The following is a 26326-nucleotide window of genomic DNA, read 5'->3' on the forward strand; positions in this document are numbered from 1 at the left end:
TAAAGTTAAAATATTCCTTTCTATTATCAGTTGGAATTACTTGAATTTGAGTTTGAAATTGTGTTTTTATCATAGCATGGAAAATTTTAAAAACCTTTTTTGCATTTGATTTTTCCTTCAACAAATAAATCCAACAAACTCTAGTGTGGTCATCTATGAAAATGATAAACCACCTAGCTTCGATTAAGGTCACCCCACATGTGAGGGTTCCTAAATGCCACAATGTATCAACATGAAAGATTTAGATTCTTTATAAAGTCATGCTAGAAAGTAGACAAGATGATATTTAGATAACTGATATACCTCAAATTGAAATATTAAAGGATTTTTTTTCTTAAATAGAGATGGAAACAACTGTTTTAAATATGAAAAGCTAGGATGACCTAACCTAAGGTGTCATAACATTATTTGACGTTTTAGCAGGAGAAAAAAAAAACATTATTACTCGTAACTTGAGCTTGTCTATTCTTGATAGGATCCCCAACAAAGTAATAGAGTCCATCAATCTCCTTAGCACTACCAATCGTCATCCTCGAGCATAGGTTTTGACAATAAGATGAGAGAAATTTAGTAACACAATTCATGAACCTTGTTGGTTTACTAATAGAAAAAAGATTGCATGAAAGATTAGGGACATGAAGGACGGATTCTAAATTTAGAATTTTTAAATAGGGACCGAACTCTTCCCTGCAACAGATGAAAATGATCCATTCACAATTTTGATTTTCTAGTTACCTAGACAAGGAGAATATGTAGAAGTCAAGTTCAACAAGTCCGTCATATGATTAGAAGCACAAAAATCCATGATTCATGGTGTAAAATTTTCAAAATGAACGCTTAAAGCACTAAGAGATTTACATGTTTATGCTAAAGAATAGGATTGTAAAGAGTTGGAAGATGGAAATTAATTGAATAACCTATACAAGTATGCGCCACTCTTTACTAAATGGAGATGCTTCGATTATGGTTGTTGGACTCTCAGTTGCAGCTTGCATGCCTTAGTCATTTCTCCCATGAAATCTGCCACTGTTTTTCCAATTTTGTGACTTCCCATGCAACTTCCAACAGGTGTCTCTAGTATGCCATTGTTTGTTACAATGATCATACCACATCTTCCCTTTACCCCAGTCTTCTTTGGGTTCCCTTGACCAGCAGCATTGACAGTTTCAGTTGCAGCAAAAGTGTTGAGTTCTCTATGATAGTGGTTGAAGAAGAGCCTCTCATTATGATTGATTTGCAGCTTTCTTCCCTTCAAACCATAGCAAACACTTCTCAGATAGAGGGTAAGGGCTCTTTTACCAAGGATTCATCCACAAACTTCCATCTAATTCTTTATTTAGCCCAGCAAGAAACTCAAACACTCATTCCTTCTCCATCATCTTCTTGAAATAGACACTCTCAACAGCACATGCTCATTCAAATCCATAAAATAGGTCCAATTCTTGCCAAAGACCTTCAAGATGTTGTAATATTTAGTCACATCTTGATCTTCCAGCTTTATCTCACAGATCGTTGATCTCAACTCAAATATTTAAGCTGAATTCCCAATATCAGAGTAAATTTCCATAATCACTTCCCAAAGCTCTTTTGCTATTGGCAAAAACATTTAAGTTTGACTTATCTCCGGCTTCATAGAGTTTACTAACCAAGCCATGATCATGGAGTTTTTTGAGTCCCATATTTTAAAGCCTGGATCATCCTCTTTTGGGGTCTTTGTTGTGTTGATCAGATATTCTAGTTTCACTTTCCATAAACAATTTAACAGGTTGGGACAATCTAAGAAAATTCAGTCCATTTAGTTTATAAGTGGTGTGTGCAATGAAGGATTGTCACCGATGCCATGAGGTGAGGCTTGTAATGGAGGCATTGATACTAATTGTGAAGAATCTCCAGAATTCTCCTCCTTTCTAACTCCGAACATCAAATCCTCCTACTAGCTGACTCCAAACATCAAATCCTCCTACTAACAACCTAATCGGTTCTAGGAAAAAAACAGTTGGTACTTGAGACCAAAAACAAATGTATCAATTCCAGTAGGAATTTGGCTCCCCAATACCATGAAAGTTTAAAGAAAAAATTGGTTCATTTATATTTTCTTGAAGTTTAGGATTACAAAATATACATAGGACTACTCTTGAGTACATGCAAAACAAAAAGAATAAAATGACACAACCGTACAAATAATCACTATCTTGAAAACAAAAATAAAAAAATAAAAAATAAATTAGGAAATAATCCTAAATTTAAAAACATTGTTAGCTGATTCCATTCCCTAATTTACTCCATTAAATCATATCATAACATCTAATTTATAGCACTAAATTAAACCACCCACATATTTTCAGTTTATGATTTTCCACACTTTTCTTATTTATAAGTGCATGTAAATTTGGAAGGTATTATCATGCATCTTTATGCTTGTCAATTCATATCAAGGGATTTGTTTGTTCTCGATAAAGGAAGAAAAAGAAAATGAGAAGCAAACTATATTGATGATGAGAACACAATTTATGAGACCATTCAAAAGCAGCAAAAACGTAGAAAAGGGGCTAGAGGAATAAGTGAAGCTGATATAGACGAGACAGGTATAGAAATCCAAAGTTCAATGGCTCACCAAGGAGTATGCAAATGAGAGGTACTTTTGCCTATCTACAATTGTTCAAAGCAGAACAATGCTATTGATTTTTCAAAGAAATCCAATGGATCAAAAGTTCAACTTGAGATAAGAAATCAATTTCCCTATTCGAATATCAGATTTCCATGTTTATCCAATGAGTTAATGATATCTTGACTAAAATCTCTTATTTATGGAGATAAAGAAGCTCATACTTCAAAAGCCACCTAAAAAATGACAAGGTCCAAATGAAATCTCTCTTCTACATGATGTTTTGGAATGTCCTTGGCATTTATTTAGTAGAATGTGTGCTAAGTTTTTTCAAACATTATGCAATGGATATCAAATGGTGGTTAGCAAATTTCAATTTGAATTATGGATATCAATTCATAGGAAACATTATGCAATGGTATAGTAGGTTGTGGACAAAGCATTTATTAACTAATTGTTTTATTATAATTTTCATAGAATACTGAGTGCAATTAATCCTCTTTAGTGGAGTAAAGATTAATTATTTTGATAAAAACAAAAATTAATTATAAAATTTTTTGTAAAAATATTGAATGGGAGCCAATTATTATATGGATCATAGTGTTCCCCGCACAAGCTATTTAATAACGCAATTAATTAATTAAGCAATTAGGAAATTAAGGTGCATGGATAAAATGGGATTCAGTCAGAAGTGGATGAGATATATGAAATAGTGTGTAATTATAGCCAATTTCCTTGTTCTTATTAGTAGGAGTCTCACAAATTTTTTTCATGACTCCAATTGTAACAACTCACTCCCAACCATATAAATATTATCTGCTCTAGATCTAAGGGGCCCTCACAGCTTTAAAATGCATCTACAAGGTTAAGAGGAGCTCATGCATGTATAGTGTCAAGGACTTTTGCCCCTATTCGATGTGAGATATTATACCAATAGCTTGAGGCAAGGAAATCCCCCTACCCCTTATTTATTCATTTTGACCATGGAGGCTCTCAGTCGTCTATTAATGAAGGTTAGGAAAGGAGATCTTATTACTGGGTTCAAGGTGGGAGGAAGGGGTCTTGAGGGTGTTAAGCTGACTCACCTACTTTATGTTGATAACACTATTATTTTATGTGATGCTAGCCAAGAGCATCTAGTTTTCCTAAACTAGACTCATGCGATTGAGGCAATTTCTAGGTTAATGATCAATATGGAGAAAAGTGAGCTTATCCCAGTTAGGAGGGAAGATGATGTGGAAGTATTGGGTGTTGAGTTAGGATGTAGGGTGGGGGAGCTTTCTTCCACATATTTGACACTTCCTTTAGGTGTTCCTTTCATGTCAAAGACAATGTGGGGTGTGGTGGAGGAGAGATTTTAGAAAGGGTTGTCGCTATGGAAGAGACAAATTTATCATAAGAGGAGAAACTCACTTTGATCAAAAGCTATCAAGCATGTCCTTATGATTCCAAGAAGGGTGAGTTTAAGACTTGAAAAGATCCAAAGAGAATTGCTATGGGAGAGAGGAGCTCATGAGAAAAACCTTATCTAATCAACCAATCTACAGTTTGCAAACCTAAGAAAAACGAGGGCCTCAACATCACAAATCTACCTATTTTAATCTTTACTGTTTTGAGCAAGTGAGGTTGGAGATTTGTCTAGGAAAGCGAACCTCTATGGCAATGAGTTATTATTGGTAAGTGTTAAAGAATCCAAATCTCTAATGGAGATAGGATCAACCATTTTAAGAATTAGCTAAGAATTTATTTAAAGCCACAATCATTATTTGGATAGGATTTGTTAGGTAATTTCCTATTTCTTTCTACTTTATTTTTGTAGGTTCGTAGAATTATATATATAGAAGGTTTTTTCTCTTTTTTTCCCCATGAATGAATATACGACTAGGTACAATTAACTAACTGGTTTCTTCAAGATATCAAAGCCTATCTCTGATCACTGAGGATTACGGTTAAAACAACCATGACAGGTGCTTCTAATGAAGACAACAACTTGAAGGAGGCAAAAGAAAAACCTACTCTCAACGAAATTTCATGATCAATGGTCATAATCACTCCTCTCATCCAATAACCTTTCACAAACTCAACCAAGAAAATTATCTTCAATGGTCTCAATCTATCAAATTCTTCATTTATGGGCATGGAAAAAATAGGTACCTGACTAGAGCAACATCAAGACCATAAGGAGCAGTTCTCACTGAGACATGGGAAGCAAAGAATGTCATGTTTATGTCATGGCTAATCAACTTCATAGAACCCAAGATTAGCAAGACATGCATGTTCGTGTCCATTGTTAAAGAGATCTAGGAGGCTATCAGGGAGATCTATTCCGACCTTGGTAACTCAGCTCAAGTCCACAAGATAGCCACACAAATCAAAAATACTAAGCAAGGTAATGTGAGTGTAATTCAATACTACAATACACTCAAAACTCTTTGGCAAGAACTTTATCTTTTCTATAACTACAAATGGCATTGTGCACAAGACAGTGCAATATTCAAAAAGATGATTGAGAAAGATCGAGTCTTTGAATTCCTAGCGAAGCTGAATAATGAATTAGATGAGGTTTGAGGTAGGATTCTTGGTTGTGAAATTCTAACATCAACCCATAAAGTCTTCTCAGAAGTTCAAAGAGAAGAAAGCCACATGAATGTGATGATAGGTAAGGAAATTTCATCAGCCCTAGCAAAATCCAAGACCTCTGCACTCAACATTGCCTTAGCTACAAAAAAAGTGAGCTTTCCACTTCTACCAATGATCCAAAATTTAAAAAGATCAATGAATAGTTTTGAAAGAGGATGAGGCTGTAGGTAGGGGGTAGTTGCTAGTTTGCTATGGAGTCGAAGTCTTTCGAGATTTCAGTTGAGGATGTTGGTGGGAAGCTACGTGGTATTATCTTGGAGAGATGCAGAGGTTTGTCCTTGTGGATTAGGTTTGGTAAATCTAGTCTAAGGTGCTTGCTGGAAGGGGTAGAAGTGTGCTGCAGGGAGGAGAGTTTTGAGAGAGAGGTAAGGAGTTGGGAAGAGGAGGGAAGGAAATTTAGACTGGAAAGGCACACTAACGAGGCGGAAAGGTTCATCCTCTGCTTTGTGCATGATGTGGAACGGAAAAGATTTTGTTTAGTCTTTCCAGAGGGAAGAGGGATCCTAGGGGGCTGGGTTAAGCTAGTTGAAAAGTTGTGTTCTCTTGGTGTGATTACCCTTTTTGAAGTCAAGGTGGGTTGTAGCCCTGTTGGTAATAAGGAAAGTAGGAATTGTAATGATCAGGGGGAGGTAGAGGAGGAGAGGAGAGGTCTTTTGTTAAGGTTGTAAAGGCGAAGGTTGGAAGACTAGGAGACGCAGTGTGGCTTCAACTTGGGGGCAGAGACTTGAGAAGCAGGGATGAGCAATTGGGGCGTTATCTGGTGGGACGGTGGGGTGGAGCGATAGTTCCAGTCCCGGATATGGCTTTGTTAAGAAGATGGGGAGTGCGTCTATGGAATTTGAAGGGTGGAGTGAGCTTTTCAAATTTGGGTGGTGGGCTTTTCCTAGCAGAATTTGAGGATGCAGTGGAAGCAAAGAGGATGTTGAGAAGAGGGATTCGGTGCTTTGAGCACAAGGTGTTTCATTTGGGGATCCGAGGCAAGTTGTTATCGATTTGGAGTTCATGTTAATCATTGATAGGTGAGGGCGGTGGGTCTGCCATTACAATTCTGGAACCAAGAGGTGTTTAGGAAGTTGAGGGATAGTTGCGGAGGGTTCATTGTTGTGGACAATGACACAACAAATTTCGTGCAACTTCAGTGGGCTAGACTTTTGGTGAGGTCTGAGGGAAAAGACCTCCCTAGGACGTTACAATTGGTGGTGGGCTCTTCCTATTTTGCAATCCAACTATGATTGGAAGTGCCACCATGAGTGTCAATGGTGGTGCCAATGCAAAGGAAGGAAAGGTCGGGGGTGAGAGATGAAGGAGAGATGGATTCATGCACGAGGAGTAGCATGGGGCTTTCGCAGGTGCAAGCGCAGGCTCCAAAGGTTGAAACGGCATGTTCCAAAGGCAAAGTCAGAGCAAGGAAGGTAGGTGTTGACGCTGACTTGCATGATTTGGGTATGGTTAGGGGTATAGAGGTAGTTGCAAGAAAAGATGGGAAAGGGAAGGTAGTTGTTGAGGAAAAGTGCTCCTTTTCTGATGTTGGAGAGAGATTAAGTGGGGAAGGAAGTAAGCCCAAAGGTTACTAGCCCAAATTCAACAAGCATGGGTTGGTCTCTGGAGCCTGGGGAGCCTAAGTTGCAGGGCTTGGTTAGGACTGGGCTTGTGGGCCTTAGTAAGGGCTAGAGCCTAGTAGACAAAGGGGCTAGTGGGCCTGTGGAAAAAGGACAGCCCAGCTCTCTAATGTTAAGCCAAAAAGGCCCGACCCAGGTGTCTACAGCTGGAGGTTTAAAAGAGCCTAGGGCTCTTGGAGTTAAGATTGTTGTTTTGGAAAGGAGTCTCGACAATGTGATTCTTGGTGCTATGTCAACTACTAAGGCGGGAGGGACGTCTGTAGCGGATGAGTCCCTACTAGAGGAAGCTTCCAGGTACTCATTTATGAGCCTCATTCTCTTTCTAGCTCTAGGGGTTGGGTTTCTCCTTCTTCTTCTTTCTCTGAGGGGGATAAGGCGATGGTGGTTGCTAGTCAAGGCCTTAAGACGCTCGATAGGTCGGTTGTTAAGGTTGGAGAGGCAATCGTTGACCCGTTGAGGGTGATGTGATCTGGGCAGATGGGAATGAGAGGGGAGCCTCATCAAAGTTTGAAGGGACGGCCAAGGCGTATGATGGAAAAGCGTTGTTGGCAAGAGATTGGGAAAGTGGGTTGGAGAAGGAAGAGGGGAGTGCCTCGTTTTTGTGGATGAGTTTCGTGAACTTCTGTTGATGTATGGGAATGCCTATGAAGGGTTTTGAGGGGGAGAATATGGAGCTTATGAAAAGAATGAAAGAAAGGAAAGATCTTAAGGGCAATCTGGCTGGAAAAAAGAAGAAAGTCAAAAAGACCTCAAGATCAAAGAGGGAATTCAAAAAAAACTAGAGTGCTCAATGAATTATAGTGGTACAAAGAGGTGTGAGTGGGAACTATAGCTTGCTTAATGAAGCTATGTTTTTTGGTTATGAGAAGTACGCGGGAGTAATATTATTTTGCTTTATGAAGTTGAGAATTATATCGTGGAACGTTAGAGGGGGCCAATGATAGTGATAAGAGAAAGGTGATTAAGGCGTTGATCAAGTCTCAGAAAGTGGATTTGGTGTGCTTGCAGGAGACTAAGATGCAGGAGATGTCAAAGAAGATAGTCCGAAGCCTTGGAGTGGGAAGATGTTTAGGGTGGAGGGTTGTTAACTCGAGGGGTGCCTCCAGTGGTGTGTTGGTGTTCTGGGTCAATGGGGTGTTACATTTGTTGGAGGTGGGAGTGGGGATGTTCTTAGTGTTTCGCCAATTTAAGAACTGTGAGGATGACTTTTGTTGGATTTTTACAAGGGTTTATGGTCCCGCTCTGAAGAAGGAGAGGGAAGAGTTTTGTGGTGAGCTAGGTGATGTTAGAGGGTTGTGGGGTGGCCCTTGGTGTGTGGTCGGTGATTTTAATGTGGTTAGGTTCCCTGTGGAGTGTAGTAGAGGAGGCAAACTTACCTATTCAATGAGGAGATTCTCTGAGATTATTGAGGATTTAAAGCTAAGGGACTTGCCTCTGCAAGGAGGTTCTTACACTTGGCGGGTGGCCTAAATAATCAGTCTAATTCTAGGCTCGATCGGTTTTTGGTCTTGGAGAATTGGGAAGGTCACTTTACAAGGGTTGTTCAATGTGTCCTTCCTAAACTAGTTTCTGATCATTGTACAATTTTGCTAGACAGGGGAGGTCTGAGGAAAGGCCCTACACCTTTTAGATTCGAAAATATGCGGTTGAAGGAGGAGGGTTTCAAGGACAAGCTACAAGCTTGGTGGGAAGGTCTTAGTTTCAGTGGGTCTGCTAGTTTTGTTTTGGGTGCAAAACTGAAAGCCCTGAAGTCGTTATTAAAAGACTGGAATAGGAATGCCTTTAGGAAAGTTGAAGTTAATAAGGCTTTAGCTTTGAATCAGGTGGAATTTTGGGACAGAGTAGAGTTAGCTTGGCCTCTTGTCGTTCATGAGTTGGAAGCTAGGAGAGGAGCTAAAGAGGATTTTAAAAAGTGGGTTCTCCTAGAAGAAATTTCATAGAGGCAAAAATCAAGGGAAGTGTGGTTGAAAGAAGGGGTTAGAAACATTAATTTTTTCCACAAGATGGCTAATGCTCACAGGAGAAGGAATTTAATGGTCTAGATTAAAATTAATGGTTTGTGGTTAACTAAGGAGAATGGAATCAAAGAAGGTGTGGTGGATGAGTTTAAGGTCTTGTTGTCTGTTGCAGGAGGATGGAGACCCAGTATTAGTGGTCTGTCTTTTGCAAGATTGGAGATTGTTGAAGCGGCTAGGCTAGAGGATCTTTTTTCTAAGTTAGAGGTTTTTGAGGCTCTAAAGGGCTTTAGTGGGAAAAAGCTCTTAGGCCTGATGGGCTTTCTGTAGTTTTCTGGCAGCATTCTTAGGGGTTTGTGAAAGAAGAGGTTATGGGGTTTTTCAAGGAATTTCACGACCATAGTTGTTTTGTCAGAAGTCTGGATGCAACTTTCCTTGTTTTGATCCCAAAGAAAGGGGGAGTGGAGGACTTAAGGGACTTCAGACCAATTAGTTTGGTGGGAGGGTTGTACAAGTGGCTAGCTAAAGTTGTAGCCAAAAGGTTAAAGTTGGTGGTGGGTAAGGTGGTCTCTAAGGCCCAAAATGCCTTTGAGGAAGGAAGACAAATCTTGGATGCTGCCCTTGTTGCCAATGAAGTCATAGATTCGATTTTGAAGAGAGGGCGGTGATGTGCAAGCTTAATATAGAAAAGGTGTATGATCATGTGGATTGGTCTTTCCTGCTTTCAGTTATGAGTATGATGGGTTTCGGGGAGAAATGGCTTCGGTGGATGCAGTGATGTATCTTCACAGCTAGTTTTTCTGTTCTGGTTAATGGGACTTACTCAGGTTTCTTCCAGAGTTCTAGGGGTTTAAGGCAGGGGGACCCTCTCTCACCGTATCTTTTTGTGATTGCGATGAAGGCTCTTAGTTGCCTTCTTCAGAGAGCTGTAAATGGGGGTTTTCTGCTGGCCTTCAAGGTGAGGGGTCAAGGAGGTGAAGGGGCCGAAGTGTCTCATTTATTATTCACCGATGACACTTTGCTTTTCTGTAAGGCTTCTCATGATCAAATGATGTATTTAAGTTGGACACTAATGTGGTTTGAGGCCATTTCGGGATTGAGGATTAACTTGGATAAAAGTTAGCTAATCCTAGTGGGATGTGTGGAAAACGTGGAGGCTCTAGCTGCAAAACTTGGCTACAAGATTGGGAGTCTCCCGTCCTCTTATTTGGGATTGTGGTGGGGTGCTCCTTATAAATCTGTGGCTACTTGGGATGAAGTGGAGGAAAGGTTTCGAAAGAGATTGGCTAGGTGGAAAAGTCAATACATCTCCAAAAGAACTCGTAATCCTCATCTCATTTACAATTTTTTGAGTTACCATCGATTATCTTCACCCTATTCTGCATTTGTTTCTACTATATCTTCTGTTTCTCTTCCCAAGAGCACCCCTGAGGCTCTTTCCCATTCAAGCTGGCGACAGGCAATGGTAGATGAAATGGCTGCTTTACACTCCAATGGCACTTGGGATCTTGTTGTTTTACCTTCTGGTAAATCTACAATTGGTTGTCGTTGGGTCTACACAGTTAATGTTGGCCCTGATGGTCAGGTTGATTGCCTTAAGGCCCGCTTAGTTGTTAAAGGCTATACTCAGTCTGATTATGGTGACACTTTCTCTCTTGTTGCCAAGATAGCTTATGTTCGTCTATTGCTCTCCATGGCTGCTATGCGTTCTTGGCCTCTTTATCAGTTAGATATTAAAAATGTTTTCCTTCATGGGGATCTTGCTGAGGAAGTTTATATGGAGCAACCACCTAGTTTTGTTGCTCAAGGGGAGTCTGGTTTAGTGTGCAGGTTACGCCGTTCTCTATATGGCTTGAAACAATCTCCTCGAGCATGGTTTAGCCATTTTAGTTCTGTTGTTCAGGAGTTTGGCATGTTCCGCAGTACAGCAGACCATTCTGTTTTCTATCATCATAACTCTTCGAGGCAGTGTATTTATCTGGTAGTTTATGTGGACGACATCATCATTACAGGCAGTGATCAGAATGGTATTCAGAACCTAAAGCAACACCTTTTCACCCATTTTCAGACTAAAGACTTGGGAAAACTCAAGTATTTCTTAGGGATTGAGATAGCTCAATCCAGCTCCGGTGTGGTTCTTTCCCAAAGGAAGTATGCTTTAGACATCTTGGAAGAAACCGGTATGTTAGACTGTAAACCGATAGACACTCCTCTGGATCCAAATGTCAAACTTATACCAGGACAGGGGGAGCCTTTAGGAGATCCTGGGAGATATCGGCGACTTGTAGGTAAACTGAACTACCTCACCATTACTCGTCCAGACATTTCTTTTCCTGTAAGTGCTTGCTCGCTTATTTATTTCATGTTTGTGCTTTCTTTACCAAGGGCAGTTAGATTGCGGTTGGAGCAGATTCAAAGGGATTTCTTGTGAGGTGGCGGGGCCCTTGAGCGGAAACCTCATCTTGTTAGGTAGGCGTTGGTTTGCTTAGACAAAAACAAAGGGGGGTTGGGGGTAAAATGCCTCTCTACTCTAAATAAAGTGCTTTTGTGCAAATGAAGTTGGAGGTTTGCAAATGAGAGAGGGGCTTTTTGGAATCAAGTGATAAGGGGACAGTATGGGGAGGAGCAAAGGGGTTGGTGTTCCAAGGAAGTGAGGGATGGGTATGGTGTGGGGTTGTGGAAAGTAATTAGAAGGGAGTGGCATGTTGTAAGTAGTAGGCTTTCTTTTGTGGTGGTAATGGCCAAAGGGTGAAATTCTGGAAGAATCTCGAACAACTTTTCGTTACCGATCTGTGTGGGGCTGCACCTTTTTGTGTTTCTTTTCCTACTTTATTTGCACTAATTGTTTTCAAGGATGCTTAGGTGAAAGATGTGTGGAGTGCAACTGAGGGAGGGAGGAGTTGGAGCCCGCTTTTCTCTAAACCTTTCAATGATTGGGAGGTGGATGAAGTGTACAGGTTTTTATTAGTCCTCAATGGGAAGTGTGCAACAGGATGTCGAAGATAGGGTACTTTGGATAGAGACTAAATGTGAGAAGTTTTCCGTTAAGTCTCTTTACAAAGCATTAGGTTCTGGCTCTTCAGTCTCTTTTCCATCGAATGTTATTTGGAAAACTTGTGTGTAGCCGAAAGTGAGTTTTTTTTTGTGGGAAGCAACATGGGGAAAAGCTATTACTTTGGACCAACTCCAGAAAAGAGGATGGCCTTTAGCAAATAGATGCTGCCTTTGTCAAATGCATGAAGAATCGATAGATCACATCCTCCTCCATTGTGCCAAGACAAGGACTTTATGGGCTTTGTTTTTCTCTCTCTTTAGGGTTTAGTGGGCGCTACTAGCCATTGTTCAAATGACATTGTTGAGCTAGAATGGGTCTTTTGTGGGGAAAAAAAAAAAGGAAGTTTGGAGAGCAGGTCCCTTATGTATTTTTTGGACGGTTTGGAAGGTAAGGAATAGTATTGCGTTTGAAGATGATGTGTTGTCCATCCAAAGACTAAAGAGTCTTTTTGTTTTCTTGCTTTCGTCGAAGATAAAATTGTTTATAAAATATGGTCCTTCGACTTTAGTTGATTTCATTGATTGGGTGGGTTCTCGTTGAGGGTGGGGTTTTTTCTTACTCTTCCGTGTTTGATGGGGGAGGTGTTTCTTCTTTGTACACTTTGAGTCGCTATTTTAGTGGCTCTTTTCACTACAATTTTATCTCTTTTATTTATCAAAAAAAATTAAAAGATCAATGGAAGGCCTTGGTGTGACCATGGTTTGAAATGTTGGGATTTTTCAACGAAATATCGCCGATATTTCGGTTATCGGAGAAAACTGACACAATATTCCACACTGAAAGTCAATCGACTAATTTTTCGCCTTCTTTTTTTTTTTTTTGAAATTTCACCAAATTATCGGCATTTTTGTCGATTTTTTGGGAAATTTTCCAATATTTTCAATAGTCAACTCCGATCAAGTGCCCACCCTTTCAAATTTTTTAAATTGTTTACATTACCACTGGGCCAAGTTCGCACTTATTAATATATGTTGATAATAAATATGTTAAAGTTCATTATTAAAAAATAAATAAATTAATTTTAATTCCTTTACTTTAAATTTTATTTAATTAATTAATAAATGTATAAAAACCATCATTATAATTTTATTAACAAGTATTTTTTAATATCATTTATAGGATAATTAAATATAAAAAATATAAATATTAAAAATCATATATGCATCATCATTTATTTTACATTATTAAATACATTTGAATTAAATAAATTATAATTTTAATGTTAAGTGTATCATCATTTATCTCATTAATCTTATTTTAAAAAATTATTAACACTTCACTTTTAAATTTTTTATATTTATCCTTTTAATTTTGAATGTTTTTATTTAAAAATATTAAAAATATAAATTTATTAAAATATAAAAAAAAAATAATGAAGTTCTAATATTTTATAAATTAAAATTAATTTGATTAGATAAATAATAAATTATTAAGATCAATTTATCCTTGCTTACTAGTATATCTATGTTTTTAACTATATCTATGTCTATTACACTTAGAAGATAACTTTAACATGTGTATTTTTATTTATTTTATCATTTTTTGAAGTTTTTCTAAATATTTCCATTGATTTTAAATAATTTTCACCTTACCGATATTTTGTCAAAATATCCATCGATATTTCTCCAATATTTCCGATATATCCGTAAAATTCAAGTACCGATATATCCATATTTACCGATATTTCAAACCATGGGTGTGACTATTGCAACTAAGCAAGTCATACTCATGAGACCTACTATGAGTTACACAAAGGACCACCTCACATGAAGAACAACCGTCCTAAGTAAGGGAGTCATTCTTTTCAAGTTTCTACTTAGGACCAATCTTAGGATAGCAATCCAGTTTCCCTCACTAGGGAAAAATTAGAGAAGTTCATGCGAATTTTAAACTCTACTTCTCTACCTGCTTGCTCTATTGCACAAAAAGGCAATTTTCCTAAGTCCCTAAGTGTGATATCAACAATAAGGCACCTTAGGTCATTGACTCCGAACTCAGACCTTTTCATCTTATAATCCTTGTGCTAGGAATCTAAAGGTCAAAATTGCAAATTATCAACAAAAAAAAAATCTAAAGGTCAAAATTGCAAATGGTTCTCTTACACCAATGGTTGATAAGGGTTTCACATTCTTGTCAAAAAAGCTAACTCTTCAATTGGTTTTACATGTTCCTAATCTCTCATGTAACCTTTTGTCTATTAGCAAACTCGCTCAAGACCGAAAATCGACTCTTCTTGTCAATTTCAAGAACTAATCTCGGAGAGGATGATTGACAATGTTAAATAGTGTGAAGAACTTTATTACCTTGAGAAAGACATCCCAAATGAACAAGTTCCTAGTCTAGGTTGCAAACCTTTTCTATTTCATAATCTTATGAAAGTAACATTATGTAATGACATTTTAGGCTAGGTCATCCAAGCTTTCCTCACTTAAAGAATTTGTTTCCATCATTATTCAAAAATATAGATTCAGCTTTGTTTCATTGTGAGATTCGTCAACTTGCAAAACATCACCGTGTTTCATATCCATCACAATCATACAAAACATCAAAGCCTTTTTCGGTTATTCATAGTGATATATGGGGTCCCTCTAGAGTTCAAAATCTTTCAAGGACTAAAGGATTCATTACTTTCATTGATGATCGCCCTAGATTATGTTGGGTGTATCTTCTTAAGAACAAATCTGATGCCAAGCAGACTTTTAAAAATTTCTTGTCAATGGTCAAAACTCAATTCCACATTCCAATTCAAACATTCCAAACTGACAATGGAAAAGAGTACTTCAAGAACATTCTTAGGAAATTCCTTGAAGCTGAGGGTATTGTTCACCAAAGTAGGTGCATTAATACACCACAACAAAATGGGGTTGCCAAAATTTGCTAGAAGTTGTTAGATCTTTCATGTTCATTGCCAATGTTCCAAAATACTTGTGGAGTGATGTCATTCTTACAGCTTCATTCCTCATCAATAGAATGCCTACTCAAGTATTAGGAAACAAAACACTCTTGAAAACCTTCCAAACCTTTAATCCACAAAACCAATTAATAATTGACCTACCACTTGGAATATTTGGATGTTCTTCCTTTGTCCACATCCATGCACCCAATTGGGGTAAGTTTGATCCTAGAGCCATCAAGTGCATTTTTCTTGGTTTCTCTTTGACAAAAAAAGTGTGTTAGTGTTTTAATCCTAAGTCTAGAAAAGTGTTTGTCACTATGGATGTCACTTTCTTTGAAAATCAGCCTTGTTTCACCAAAAACTCACTTCAAGGGGAGAGTGAAACAATGGAAGAGAGTTTCTAGGAGACTATCTCATTGTCACCCTCTTTGCTGACATCATTGTTCATAACTATACCTAATTCTGTGCCTTATAGTTCAACACCTTTGTTGAGCCCTCAAAATGTCACTCTTTTAGGGTTTTGTGAAGAGAGAGAGAAAAAATGAGAATCCCTAATTATTGTTATTGAAAAACTGTAAAGAATACACACTGGACTTGGGTATATATATACATGCTAGTGGAACCCACAATACAGTAAAGAAAGAAAAGGAAAAGGAAAAGTAAATAACCTAAATAACTATACATTATCTAACACTCCCCGTCAAGCTGGAGCATATATGTTATATGCACCAAGCTTGTTACAAATGTATTTAATTCTAAGACCTCTGAGAGATTTAGTAAAAATATCTGCTAGTTGATCATTTGAATTGACAAAACTAGTCGCCACACATCCTAATGCGATCTTCTCTCTAATGAAGTGACAGTCAACTTCAATATGTTTGATCTTTTCATGGAAGACTGGATTGGATGCAATATGCAAAGCGGCTTGGTTGTCACAGATGAGCTTCATCTGTTCATCCTTTCCAAATCTCAACTCCCGAAGAAGATGTTTCAGCCATATGAGTTCACATGTTGCCAGAGCCATAACTCGATACTCGGCTTCAGCACTAGATTTGGCCACTACATCTTGTTTCTTACTCTTCCAAGATATTAGGTTACCTCCAATAAAAACACAATACCCGGAAGTGGAATGTCTATCTGTGGGTGAGCCAACCCAATCTGCAACTGTGTAACCAACAACTTGGGTATGACCTATGTTCTCGTACAACACACCTTGGCCTAGTGTGCTTTTGATATATCGAAGAATGCGGATTACAGTATTTCAATGGCTATCACATGGTGACTGTAGGAATTGACTAACAACACTTACAGGAAAAGAAATGTTTGGACGAGTAATGGTGACATTAGCGGAGAGAAAATAGCGATGAGTCTCAGAGGAATAACAACGATAACCCTTTTGAAGTCTGGAATATCCCAAGAAGATGCATTTTGTGGCTCTGGCAGAAAGTTTATCCTGTCCAGGAGTGAGAATATGAACAAAGCAAGTACAACCAAAAACACGAGGAAGGAAATAAAGTGGTTGGTCAGGGAAAAGAAGGGAATGAGGAAGTTGATCGTGTAATACAGATGAGGGCATACGATTAATCAAATAACATGTTGTAAGAACAGCGTCCCCCCAAAAACGAAAAGGAACATGACTATGTAGAAGGAGAGTACGAGCTGTCTCAACAAGATGTCGATTCTTACGTTCAGTTACCCCATTTTGTTGAGGAGTATGAGCACAAGAAGACTGATGAATGATCCCATGTTGGGACATAAATGAAGTAAATGGTGCAGAAAAATATTCTCTGGCATTGTCACTGCGCAACACACGAATAGAAATATTGAACTGGGTTTGGATTTCAGTATAAAATTTCTGGAAAATAGAGAATAACTCAGCTCGATTTTTCATTAAAAATAACCAAGTACATCGAGAATAGTCATCAATGAAAGTGACAAAATACTGAAATCCTAAAGTAGACGCGGTCCGACAAGAACCCCAAACATCAGTGTGGACAAGTTCAAAATGAGACTTTGCCCGATAATTCAAACGCTTTGGGAACAAGACACGAATATGTTTCCCAAGCTGACAGGACTCACACGCAAGCGACGACAAAGATGAAAAACTAGGGACCATTTTCTGGAACTTGGATAGACTAGGGTGGCCCAGGCGACTGTGGATGAGGACGGGAGCATCAGTGGAAATGCAAACTGTAGGTGAAGGCGAGGTGAGGTGATAGAGGCCTTGAGACTCACGTCCTATGCCAATCGTCTTCCCCGTACTCCGATCCTGCAAGGTCACAAATTTATCAGAGAAAGTGATAGAACAGTTAAGAGTGTAAGTTATTTTGCTGATGGAAATAAGATTAAAATGACACTCAGGGGCATAAAGGACAGAATGAAGAGATAGGGAAAGGAGAGGATGAGCGAAACCAAAACCCTTAGCCATAGTTTGGGAACCATTAACTAAAGTAACAGTAGGTAAGGCAGAGGTAGTAGTAATAGAAGAGAAAAGATCCTTATTACCAGATATGTGATCAGAAGCGCCAGAATCTAGAATCCAAGGTCCAAGAGAAGATGTGTGGGTAAGACAAGCAAAAGCATTACCAGTCTGGGCAACAGAAGCTGACTTGGTGGCCTGATAGCGGAGATAGTCATCATACTCACTGTCAGTGAGAAAAATACCCTGAGATGTGGAGGAACTAGGAGGCTAAGGCGACTGAGGATTAGATGACTGGGCCACGTGGGCAATGCCGGGAGGCCGCCCATGTAACTGATAACACCGATCATGAGTGTGGCCAAACTTATTGCAATAGGTGCAATGAGGACATTGGCCTCTACCTCGGTTACCACTGCATCCTCCTCGAGAGTTAGTTTGAGAAACTAACATAGAAGAATCTGAAGTGTTATCAAATGGCAAAGTCTGAGTGCAGGAGATACGGAGGAGGCGAGCAAACACATCATCCAAGAATGGAACGGAGGAATTGCCAAGAATCTGATCGCGGACGGTCTCAAGATCTGGACGGAGGCCAACAAGCGTAAGAACCATGAAGAACTTGTCAATCTGTATGCGTTGATCCCCAACATCAGTAGTAAGAGGCATCACGGTCAAGAATTCCTCCTTAAGAGAGGCAATCTGGCCAATATAAGTAGATAAATCCATGTCTTGTTGTCTGACATTGACAATAGAAGAAGCCACCTTATAAAGACGTTGGATATCATTCGTGTATAGCCCTTTCGCCTGATTCCAAAATTTAAAGCATGTTTTGTAGGCCCGAAGATGATGCAGAATCTTAGGATCAATTGATTGCCATAACACACTACATAACTGTGCATTTATCTTCCTCAATTGTACTTTGTCAACCTCAGGGATATCCGCCTCCTGCGTAACAAGGTGATCCTCATAACCTTGACCCATAAACCAAAGCTCCACAGAGGCAGACCAGGACAAATAATTTTCACTACCAACCAATTTCTCAGAAGTAATCATAGGAGATCCAGATATGACAGAGGAAAAAGTGGAACTTTTAGTAGTCATATCTACTTATATGGTGAATGAAATACGTTTGGATCGAAGAGAGCCCTAATACGGCTTATCGCGGACTTCCTAAGACACATGCAGGGCTCGGGGTGGAGAGGAAGTCACCGGAGGTCGCCGGAAAGGCGGTTTAGAGGGCCGACGGAGACAAAAAAACCCCAAAAAATGCACTTTTAGGGCTCAGATGACACAAGAGCAGATGGAGGGTGGCTAGACGGCCGCAGGTGGAAGTGCGTGGCCGGAAAGTGCCCCACGTGCCCTCACGCGCCGACGCGTGAGATTCAGGCCGCCGGAGAAGAGACGTGCGTGGCTAGGATTCTTCCTCCAATGCTTTGAGAAAAGTTGAAGATCTCCTCCTTGCACACCTGATGGTATGGTTGGTGTCGGAAAAGGACTTCACCGAAAAAGTCGTCGGCGGTGAGGGTTTTCTGACGGCGGTGAGGGTTGATCGGAAGCTTTAGGAGATGGGAAGGGTGACCAGAATGAAACACAGTCACTGAAAGATTTCCCAGAATGGATTCACGGATAAATCGAAAATAATTAGGGTTTTTTTCTCCCTAGGCTCTGATACCATGTGAAGAGAGAGAGAAAAAGGGAGAATCCCTAATTATTGTTATTGAAAAACTGAAAAGAATACACATTGAACTTGGGTATATATATATATACATGCTAGTGGGACCCACAATACAGTAAGGAAAGAAAAGGAAAAGGAAAAGGAAATAACCTAAATAACTATACATTATCTAACAGGTTTAATAGACCCTATTGTGCATGAAATTAGTTGCTCTAATGAGTTTTTGAATGCATGGAAGGAAGAAATCCACACTCTAAGGCATGACCTACCATCGGAACCAAGGGTCGTTCTTGAATAACATCCTATTTCAAGTCCAATTCCCTCACAAGATTTAGGTAATCCAATCCAATCTCAAAATTTAGACCTTATTGCTTTAAGAAAAGAAAAATAAACTTGTACATCTCATCCTATCTCGAAATACTTGTGTTATAGTAATCTCTCATCCTCCTATTGTGCCTTTGTCACTAACCTTTCCAATGTAGAGATTCAAAAATCAATTCAAGAGGCTCTAAGTGTTCCTTCTTAGAGGGAAGTCGTGCTTGAAGAGATTACGGCTTTCGAGAAGAGCAAAACATGGGAGTTTGTAGACTTTTCAAGAGGAAGGAAGACAGTGGGGTGCCAAAGGATATTCATACTGAAGTAAAAGTCCAATGGATCCATTGAAGGATATAAGGCTTGTCTCATTGCTAAAGGATTTACCCAATCCTATGGGATTAATTCTCAAAAGACATTAGCTCTAGTGGCAAAGCTAAATACAATCCAAGTATTGCTTTCCTTAGTTGCAAACTTGGATTGGCAACTATGTCAATTTGATGTTAAGAATGTCTTTCTTAATGGAGACTTGGTAGAAGAAGTGTTCATGGATATCCTTCGAGGTTTGAACAAGTTTATGGAATGAACAAGGCGTGTAGTCTGAGAAAGTCCCTTTATGGACTAAAACAATCACCACAAGCTTGGTTTGATCGATTCTCTAAGGCAGTGAGGAATCATGGTTACACAAAAGCTCAAGTTGATCATACTCTATTTGACAAGATGTCTTTGAATGGTAAAATCTCCATCTTGATTGTATAGGTTGATGACATTCTAATTATAGGAGATGATGCAGCAGAAGCTAAGAGAATGAAATTCTTTCTAGCAAAAGAATTTGAAATCAAGAATCTCAGCCCATTAAGTACTTCAAAGTTGCAAGATTAAAGAAGGGTACCTTGGTGACCCAAAGGAAGTATACCCTTGACTTGCTCAAAGAAACCAGTTTCCTTGGAAGTAAACCAGCAAATGCTCCAATCGAGGCAAATCATAAGATTGGGTATGTGAAAAGAGAGGTTCCTATTGACAAGGAAGGATACCAAAGGCTGATCAAACATTTAATCTATATGTCACAGACTAGATTTGACATTGCTTACGCAGTTAGTGTTGGAGCCAATTTATGCATGAACCAGATGAAGAACATCTAGAAGTTGTCCATCAAATTCTCAAATATCTCTAGGGTACACTTGGGAAGGGATTATTATTTGGAAGAAATAAGTCAAGGAAGATTGAAGTCTTCACAGTTGCAGATGATGCAGGTTCTGTTAGTGATAGAAGATCAACATCGGGTTATTGCACATTTGTGCGGGGCAACCCAGTAACCTAGAGGTGTAAGAAGCAGTGACGTCTATTGTTGCAAAAAGTAGTGTTAAGGCAGATTTTAGATTTTTAGCACAAAGGATATGTGAGCTCATGTGGTTGCAAAGGCTGATGAACGAATTGAAACTACAATGTGAGAATCTCATGCTATTATATTGTGACAACAAATCAACAACAAGCATTGCCCACAATCCAACTCATCGTGACTAAACAAAGCACATTGAAGTTGATCGACATTTTATCAAGGAGAAGTTGGAAGAAGGATTAATCTACATGCCATACATAGTATCCAACGGACAACTAGCAAATATTCTCACAAAGGGACTTCCTCGAGTGAACTTTGAAGGCTTGATCACCAAGTTGGGTGTGATTGATATCTATACACCAACTTGAGGAGGAGTGTTGAAGAATCTAAATCTCTAATGGAGATAAGATCAACCTTTTTACAAATTAGTTTGAAGTTTATTAAAGCCACAATCATTATATGGATAGGATTTGTTGGGTAGTTTCCTATTTCTTTCTACTTTATTTTTATAGGTTTCCTAGAGTTATATAGAGAGAGAGAGAGGACTTTTTCTCTTCTTTTCCCTATGAATGAATATATGGCTAAGGAAAATTAACCTAACAGTTTCTTCAATGAGTTTGGGAAAGCAGTAAGAGGTTGGTGCTCTAGTGTGTCAAAGGAAGATTTTGGTGTAAGATTATGGAAGGTAATAAGAAACGAATGGGGTGTTCACTTTATTATAGGGGAGGTAAGAAGGGTAAAGTTTTGGTCAGATAGTTGGTGTGATGACTCCTCTTTGAGAGACTCCTTCCCCAACTTATATACCATTGGTAGTTCAGAAGACTTATGCATAGTAAATGCATGGGAGCAAGCCAAAGAGAGGGATCTTTGAAGCCCTTGCTTTTTAAATCATTTCCATGATTGGGAATTAGAGAAGGTGGAGACCTTTCTAAGGACTCTTCAAAAGCATATAATGAGACAAGGCACAGAGAATAGGATGGCCTGGTTGGAGTATAAAAGTGGCAAATTCTCAATCAAGCTTTCTACACCCTTTTGGCATCAAAGAGTTCAGAGCCCTTTCTGTATTGTTTAGAACTCATAGATTCCATCGAGAGTATGGTTTCTTGCATGGGAAGCATCATAGGGAAGGATTTTGATTTGGGATCAATTGAAAAAGGGAGGTGTGTCTACAGAGAACAGTTGTTACATGTGTAAGCAAGAAAAAGAATCCGTTGACCATATTATTCTACCTTTTTTTTTTTTTATAGGCAGATGACCACATTATTCTACCTTGCGTCTCAGTAAGCATGTTGTGATAATTGGTCTTTTCCATGTTTGGGATAGCTTAGGTGATCCCCTCTTCAATAAGACAAATGTTGCTTATCTAAAAAGATGTTGGGAAGAGGTGGAGAAGAGCATGGAAGATTGCTCCTTTTTGTTTATTTTGGACAATCTGGAGAGAGCGAAATTGAAGGGCATTTGATAATGTGGAACATTCAAAGCAAGAGCTTAATATATTGTTTATGTGTAATTTTTTGGATTAAGGTATTGCAAAGAGGAAGCACCTATGTCTATAATGGATTTTGTTGATTGGTTCGACTAGGGGTAAGTGAAAGATAGAGTTGTATCCCTCTTTTTTTTTGTTCTTTTTGTTTAGCATCCTTTGTATACTCCCTGTGTACTTTGAAAAGATACTTTCTATATCTTTTCATTTTTATTATTATATATGTATTGTATACTTATCAAAAACATCATCTGGTTTAAGATGCAACATGAGTGTTACAGCTAAGGCTAGGTCTTAAGCGTAGTTCAGCCTTTAAGCCCCACCCTAAAGTCTATATAAAGCACCCTTTATGCTCTATGAAAGACATACTTGAAAAAGAAAGCTTTAGGAGCAGCCATTCTCTCTCCCTTTCTCTTTCCCTGCCTATATAGAGAGAGGTTACCCACACAACCTTGCGTACAAAAGAATGGCATCAAGGAAGAAGATCCATGGTGATTGAAGCATCTCAACCAAAGAAAACATTCTTACTTCAAACAAAGGTATGATTTTTAAATATTATAATCTCCAGGTGGATTGAATGAATAAATTTTTCGCTGTGTTCATGCACTCTGAATCCAACAACTAAAGCCTATGATAAGTTGATAGGTTCATATGCAAGACCACAAAAACTAATTTTGGCAGAGTTTTTCCCCTCCATCTTTTACAATCCTTATAAATAGAGGTCCTATTAGGATTTTTGTTAATGGAGCATATTAAGGCAGGAGGCCCTCTGTCCTCTTTCCTATTGTTATGTGCTCACGTGTCACGAGTTCTTTAAATGTTTTAGTAAGAAAGGAGAGTAGTAAGAAACTTCAGGCCTGTTTGGTTCCTGTTTTCAAGAACTGTTTTCTGTTCTTGAAAACAAAAAAACACAAAAAACTTGTTCAAGGAAGGGGGTGTGTTTTTGTTTTTTGTGTTTTCCATGTTCTCAAAAACCATTTTTTTGAGAACAATAAAAAGATGTTTTCATTGTTTTTTCACTGTTCAAAGCATAGATTGTTTTTCGTGTTTTCTCTTCCTTCTTTTTGCGTTTTCCTAACTGCTTTTTATGTTTCCACAAAGGTGAGTTTCACCCAACAACCACATCCCCATCCACAAGCCCTTTCTTCTTCCTTAAATTATTGAAATTAATATACTTACACATGGTTACAAAATCATCATTTGTTTAAGAAAATTATAACTGGTATAAAAATTTCAAATTTGAATATTTTTTTAAATTTAAATGAATTGTGCATATGAAAATTATTTACATATTTATAATATCAAGCTAATGAAAGAAAACACTTTATTAATTAAAAAAATAACTTTCAAATACGTTTTTTTGTTTTACTTATTCTAAAAAACTTTTTTATTAACTCAACCAAACATATTTTTTTTGTTTTAACAAAAACTGTTTTACAGAATTCAATTCCCAAACACAATTTTTTTTTTCCGAAAACACAAAAAAACTGTTCTTAAAAACTATTCTCAAAAATTGTTTTCCAAAACAGTTTTCAAAAACAACAACCAAACAGGCCCTTCATCACACAAAGGTTCCAAGAAACTCTCTTCTCATTGACTATTTAAAGCTCTCTAATGATTTTGATTATGTTCTTTTAGAAAGATTTCATTGTATGTAGCTCATATTTTTTTTTTTTATAACCAAGGCACCTCCCATGGTCAAGTCCTTAGAACCCTCCATGGGGGCCCAAACCTCGGGGTGCTAACAACACCCGCAACAACCAACACCGGGCAAACAAAGGTAGGATTTGAACCCAGAACCTCACACATCCCAACATTCGCCCTAACCAACTAGGCCGCCCTAACGGGCTCATTGTATAAATCCAATACTATAATATCAACCAAGGCAATCAACATTAGAAGAATCATTTCAATGCCAAAATTCATCTACATTCCATTTCAACCATTTTCCATGTGAGTGTGATAATTAACACATGGCCTTTTGGTGCGATATGGAAAAGAATAAAGACGATAGTTGCCAAAGTCAGGACCACAGTCAAGCAAAGAGGACATTCAGTTAATGGATTGGTAAAGATATTGATAATCCCTTTAAAGGGTTTTTAGGGACTTCCTTGAGGGAGGGCTCTTTAGCATATTGCCAACCTCGATCTACTCTAGACCATTTAGAGGGTAAAGAACACTATGGAGTATATGGTTTTCAGGGCCTTATTTTATTTCTTTTCTTCTCTTTGGGCCTCCACATGTGAAGCCTTTAGAGACGTCTCTTTGAGCCTCATATCTACTAAATCAAAACCTAGTATGTATGACCACAATATTGATTAAGGAGTCACTTCCTATATGATTACCACCTCTAAAAGGTCTCATTAAGCAAAATTTTAATGAGTGTTCTTTGAGTAATCCAACGCAACTAGGAATTGGAGGATCGCTTAGGGACCATTTTGGTACTATGGTAAAGCCTTCTTTTAGAAGATCAATTACAAGTGAATGTTTTGAGTCTCTGCATCTCTTATTAGAAAAAGATTATACTATTGTCATATCTTGGATGACTAGGGGAAAAAAAGGACTGTGGAAGTTTAATTGGCAGTTATGTCAATTGTTTTTGAGTAGGGATATTTTGTTTGATAAGCTTTTCACTTAGCCAATTACGAGATGTATATGCTAGTAAAATGTCTAGTAGAACATTCAGTTTCTCTTATAGGATAATTTTTTTACCTCTCTGATTTTGGTGAACATTGTTTTATAATTTTGAGCTATAGATTTGCCTTTTTGGACCATCAAACATCTCTTTTTCTTTTTTTGATCAAGGTTTATGTAGAAATTTGTGTACTTTACAAAAGTATTTCTCATCCTTCTTAATACTTACTATTTCAATGCAATGAAATGGTTGTTTTTGATAAATAAGATAAAATAATAAATAAACAAAAAGATATGTCATTGTTCAATATCATGAATGTCAAGCATGTATGTGCATTAAAGTGAATTTTCAGAACCTCAGGAGAAATTGACTGCTCTCAAGATTTGGAAGAAGTTACGGGGGCAATAATAATGTGGTGACTATTACCCAATCAGGCAGCCAATGGATTGATGAAGAGGGGGACCTAGATTACTTCAGATTTCTATAGATGATTTTCACCCCCTCAGTGATGTCTTATTTGCCTTCATTCAATTTTATCTCATTTAGAATCATTAAATGTTCTTTGCATATATTGATCTTTATTTTAAGGATTCTTCATCCTTCTCTGTACATATTTTTCTTTAGTGATATAATTCCTTGCTTCTTAATATAAAAAAATGGCATAAATGGGACTAGCCAAATAGTTGTCTGTGCTTCTCTCTCCTCTATTTAGACTTGTTCAAATGGAACTCAACACAAGTTTGTATTCAGCAGAAATTAATATGAAGTTCTATTTTGTAAAAATCAACCTTTATAAATTCTTCTTTGACATAATACAAACAGCATAAAAATCTGAATAACGTACTGTAATTGTAAAATGTTTCCTTCTGGACTAGCTCCTGCTTGCTGAATCACGGGAAGCATTTCATTCTCTGAAAATTAGATGAGTTCATGTTCATTCATAGTAGGTCATGTAGAACCATTTACCATAAATGAAACTTGGAGCTTCTTATTACCTGTCTTTCAATTTCAACCACAGATGCGGCAAGCCTTCGTTTCAATGTTGACTTCTCCTGTTCACAAGTTTCCATCTTGGTATCTAAAATCCATAAAAAATAATATTAATAATTACAAAACTAGTTTTCAGATTTTAGCAAAATTCTCTTCTTTATCATCCAAATCTTCCAACAAGCTGAGCTTGGCTGAATACGACACCCATGAGATGTGGGTTGTGCATTCTCAAACTTGCTCTTTTATTCCCACAATGATGTTCTTGACTCTGCTCCAAATTGTGAAGAGATATTCCATTGGTGCATAGAATTAAGTTAATTTATGTTACTCATCATCTGCAAGCTATTCCAACGGCAAATGCATTATAAGATTCATCTTCAAACATAACCAAATATAGACGAGTAGACAACTAAAAGAAGTCAGCAAACAAACTCATCTTGAATCTATTGCATCATCTTCTGCATTATTATAGATTATTCAAAACCTAGAATCTATATTATAAATTTATAAGCAAGACTATAAACCTAAACTTGGAAATTTTAATATAAACTCAAGAATGGCAGTGAAACATATGTGTGCAAGGAAATTGAGGCCAACTACAAGAAGATTAAATAGCTAACGATTTTTTTTTTCTGGACCATCAGCCATTTCAGAGCGAACAAGAGAACCCAATAAACTTGAGAATCACTATACTTGATTAAATCAA

The 26326-nt window shown here is 38.0% G+C and overlaps 1 protein-coding gene across 8 annotated transcripts in view; it reads right to left on the reverse strand.

Moving 5' to 3' along the window:
* Nucleotides 1–26326, reverse strand: part of LOC100244863 (peptidyl-prolyl cis-trans isomerase CYP23) — a 40600-nt gene that overhangs the window by 8189 nt on the left and 6085 nt on the right. For 5 of the 8 annotated variants that reach the window (XM_019220868.1, XM_003631230.4, XM_059740591.1 and 2 more), the window contains exons 7-8: nucleotides 25626–25708; nucleotides 25475–25541 (exon numbers count right to left, since the gene is read on the reverse strand). In XM_019220868.1, the coding sequence (XP_019076413.1) occupies nucleotides 25521–25541; nucleotides 25626–25708 (104 nt within the window). In that variant the 3' untranslated portion in view covers nucleotides 25475–25520. Of the gene's footprint in view, nucleotides 1–16622; nucleotides 17040–25353; nucleotides 25709–26326 lie in introns of those variants that run through there. The other 3 variants (XM_010653951.3, XM_002276405.4, XM_059740584.1) reach the window with 3 other exon arrangements.

The sequence above is a fragment of the Vitis vinifera genome, chromosome 1 (genome assembly GCF_030704535.1).
Source record: "Vitis vinifera cultivar Pinot Noir 40024 chromosome 1, ASM3070453v1".
Classification (NCBI taxonomy): domain Eukaryota; kingdom Viridiplantae; phylum Streptophyta; class Magnoliopsida; order Vitales; family Vitaceae; genus Vitis; species Vitis vinifera.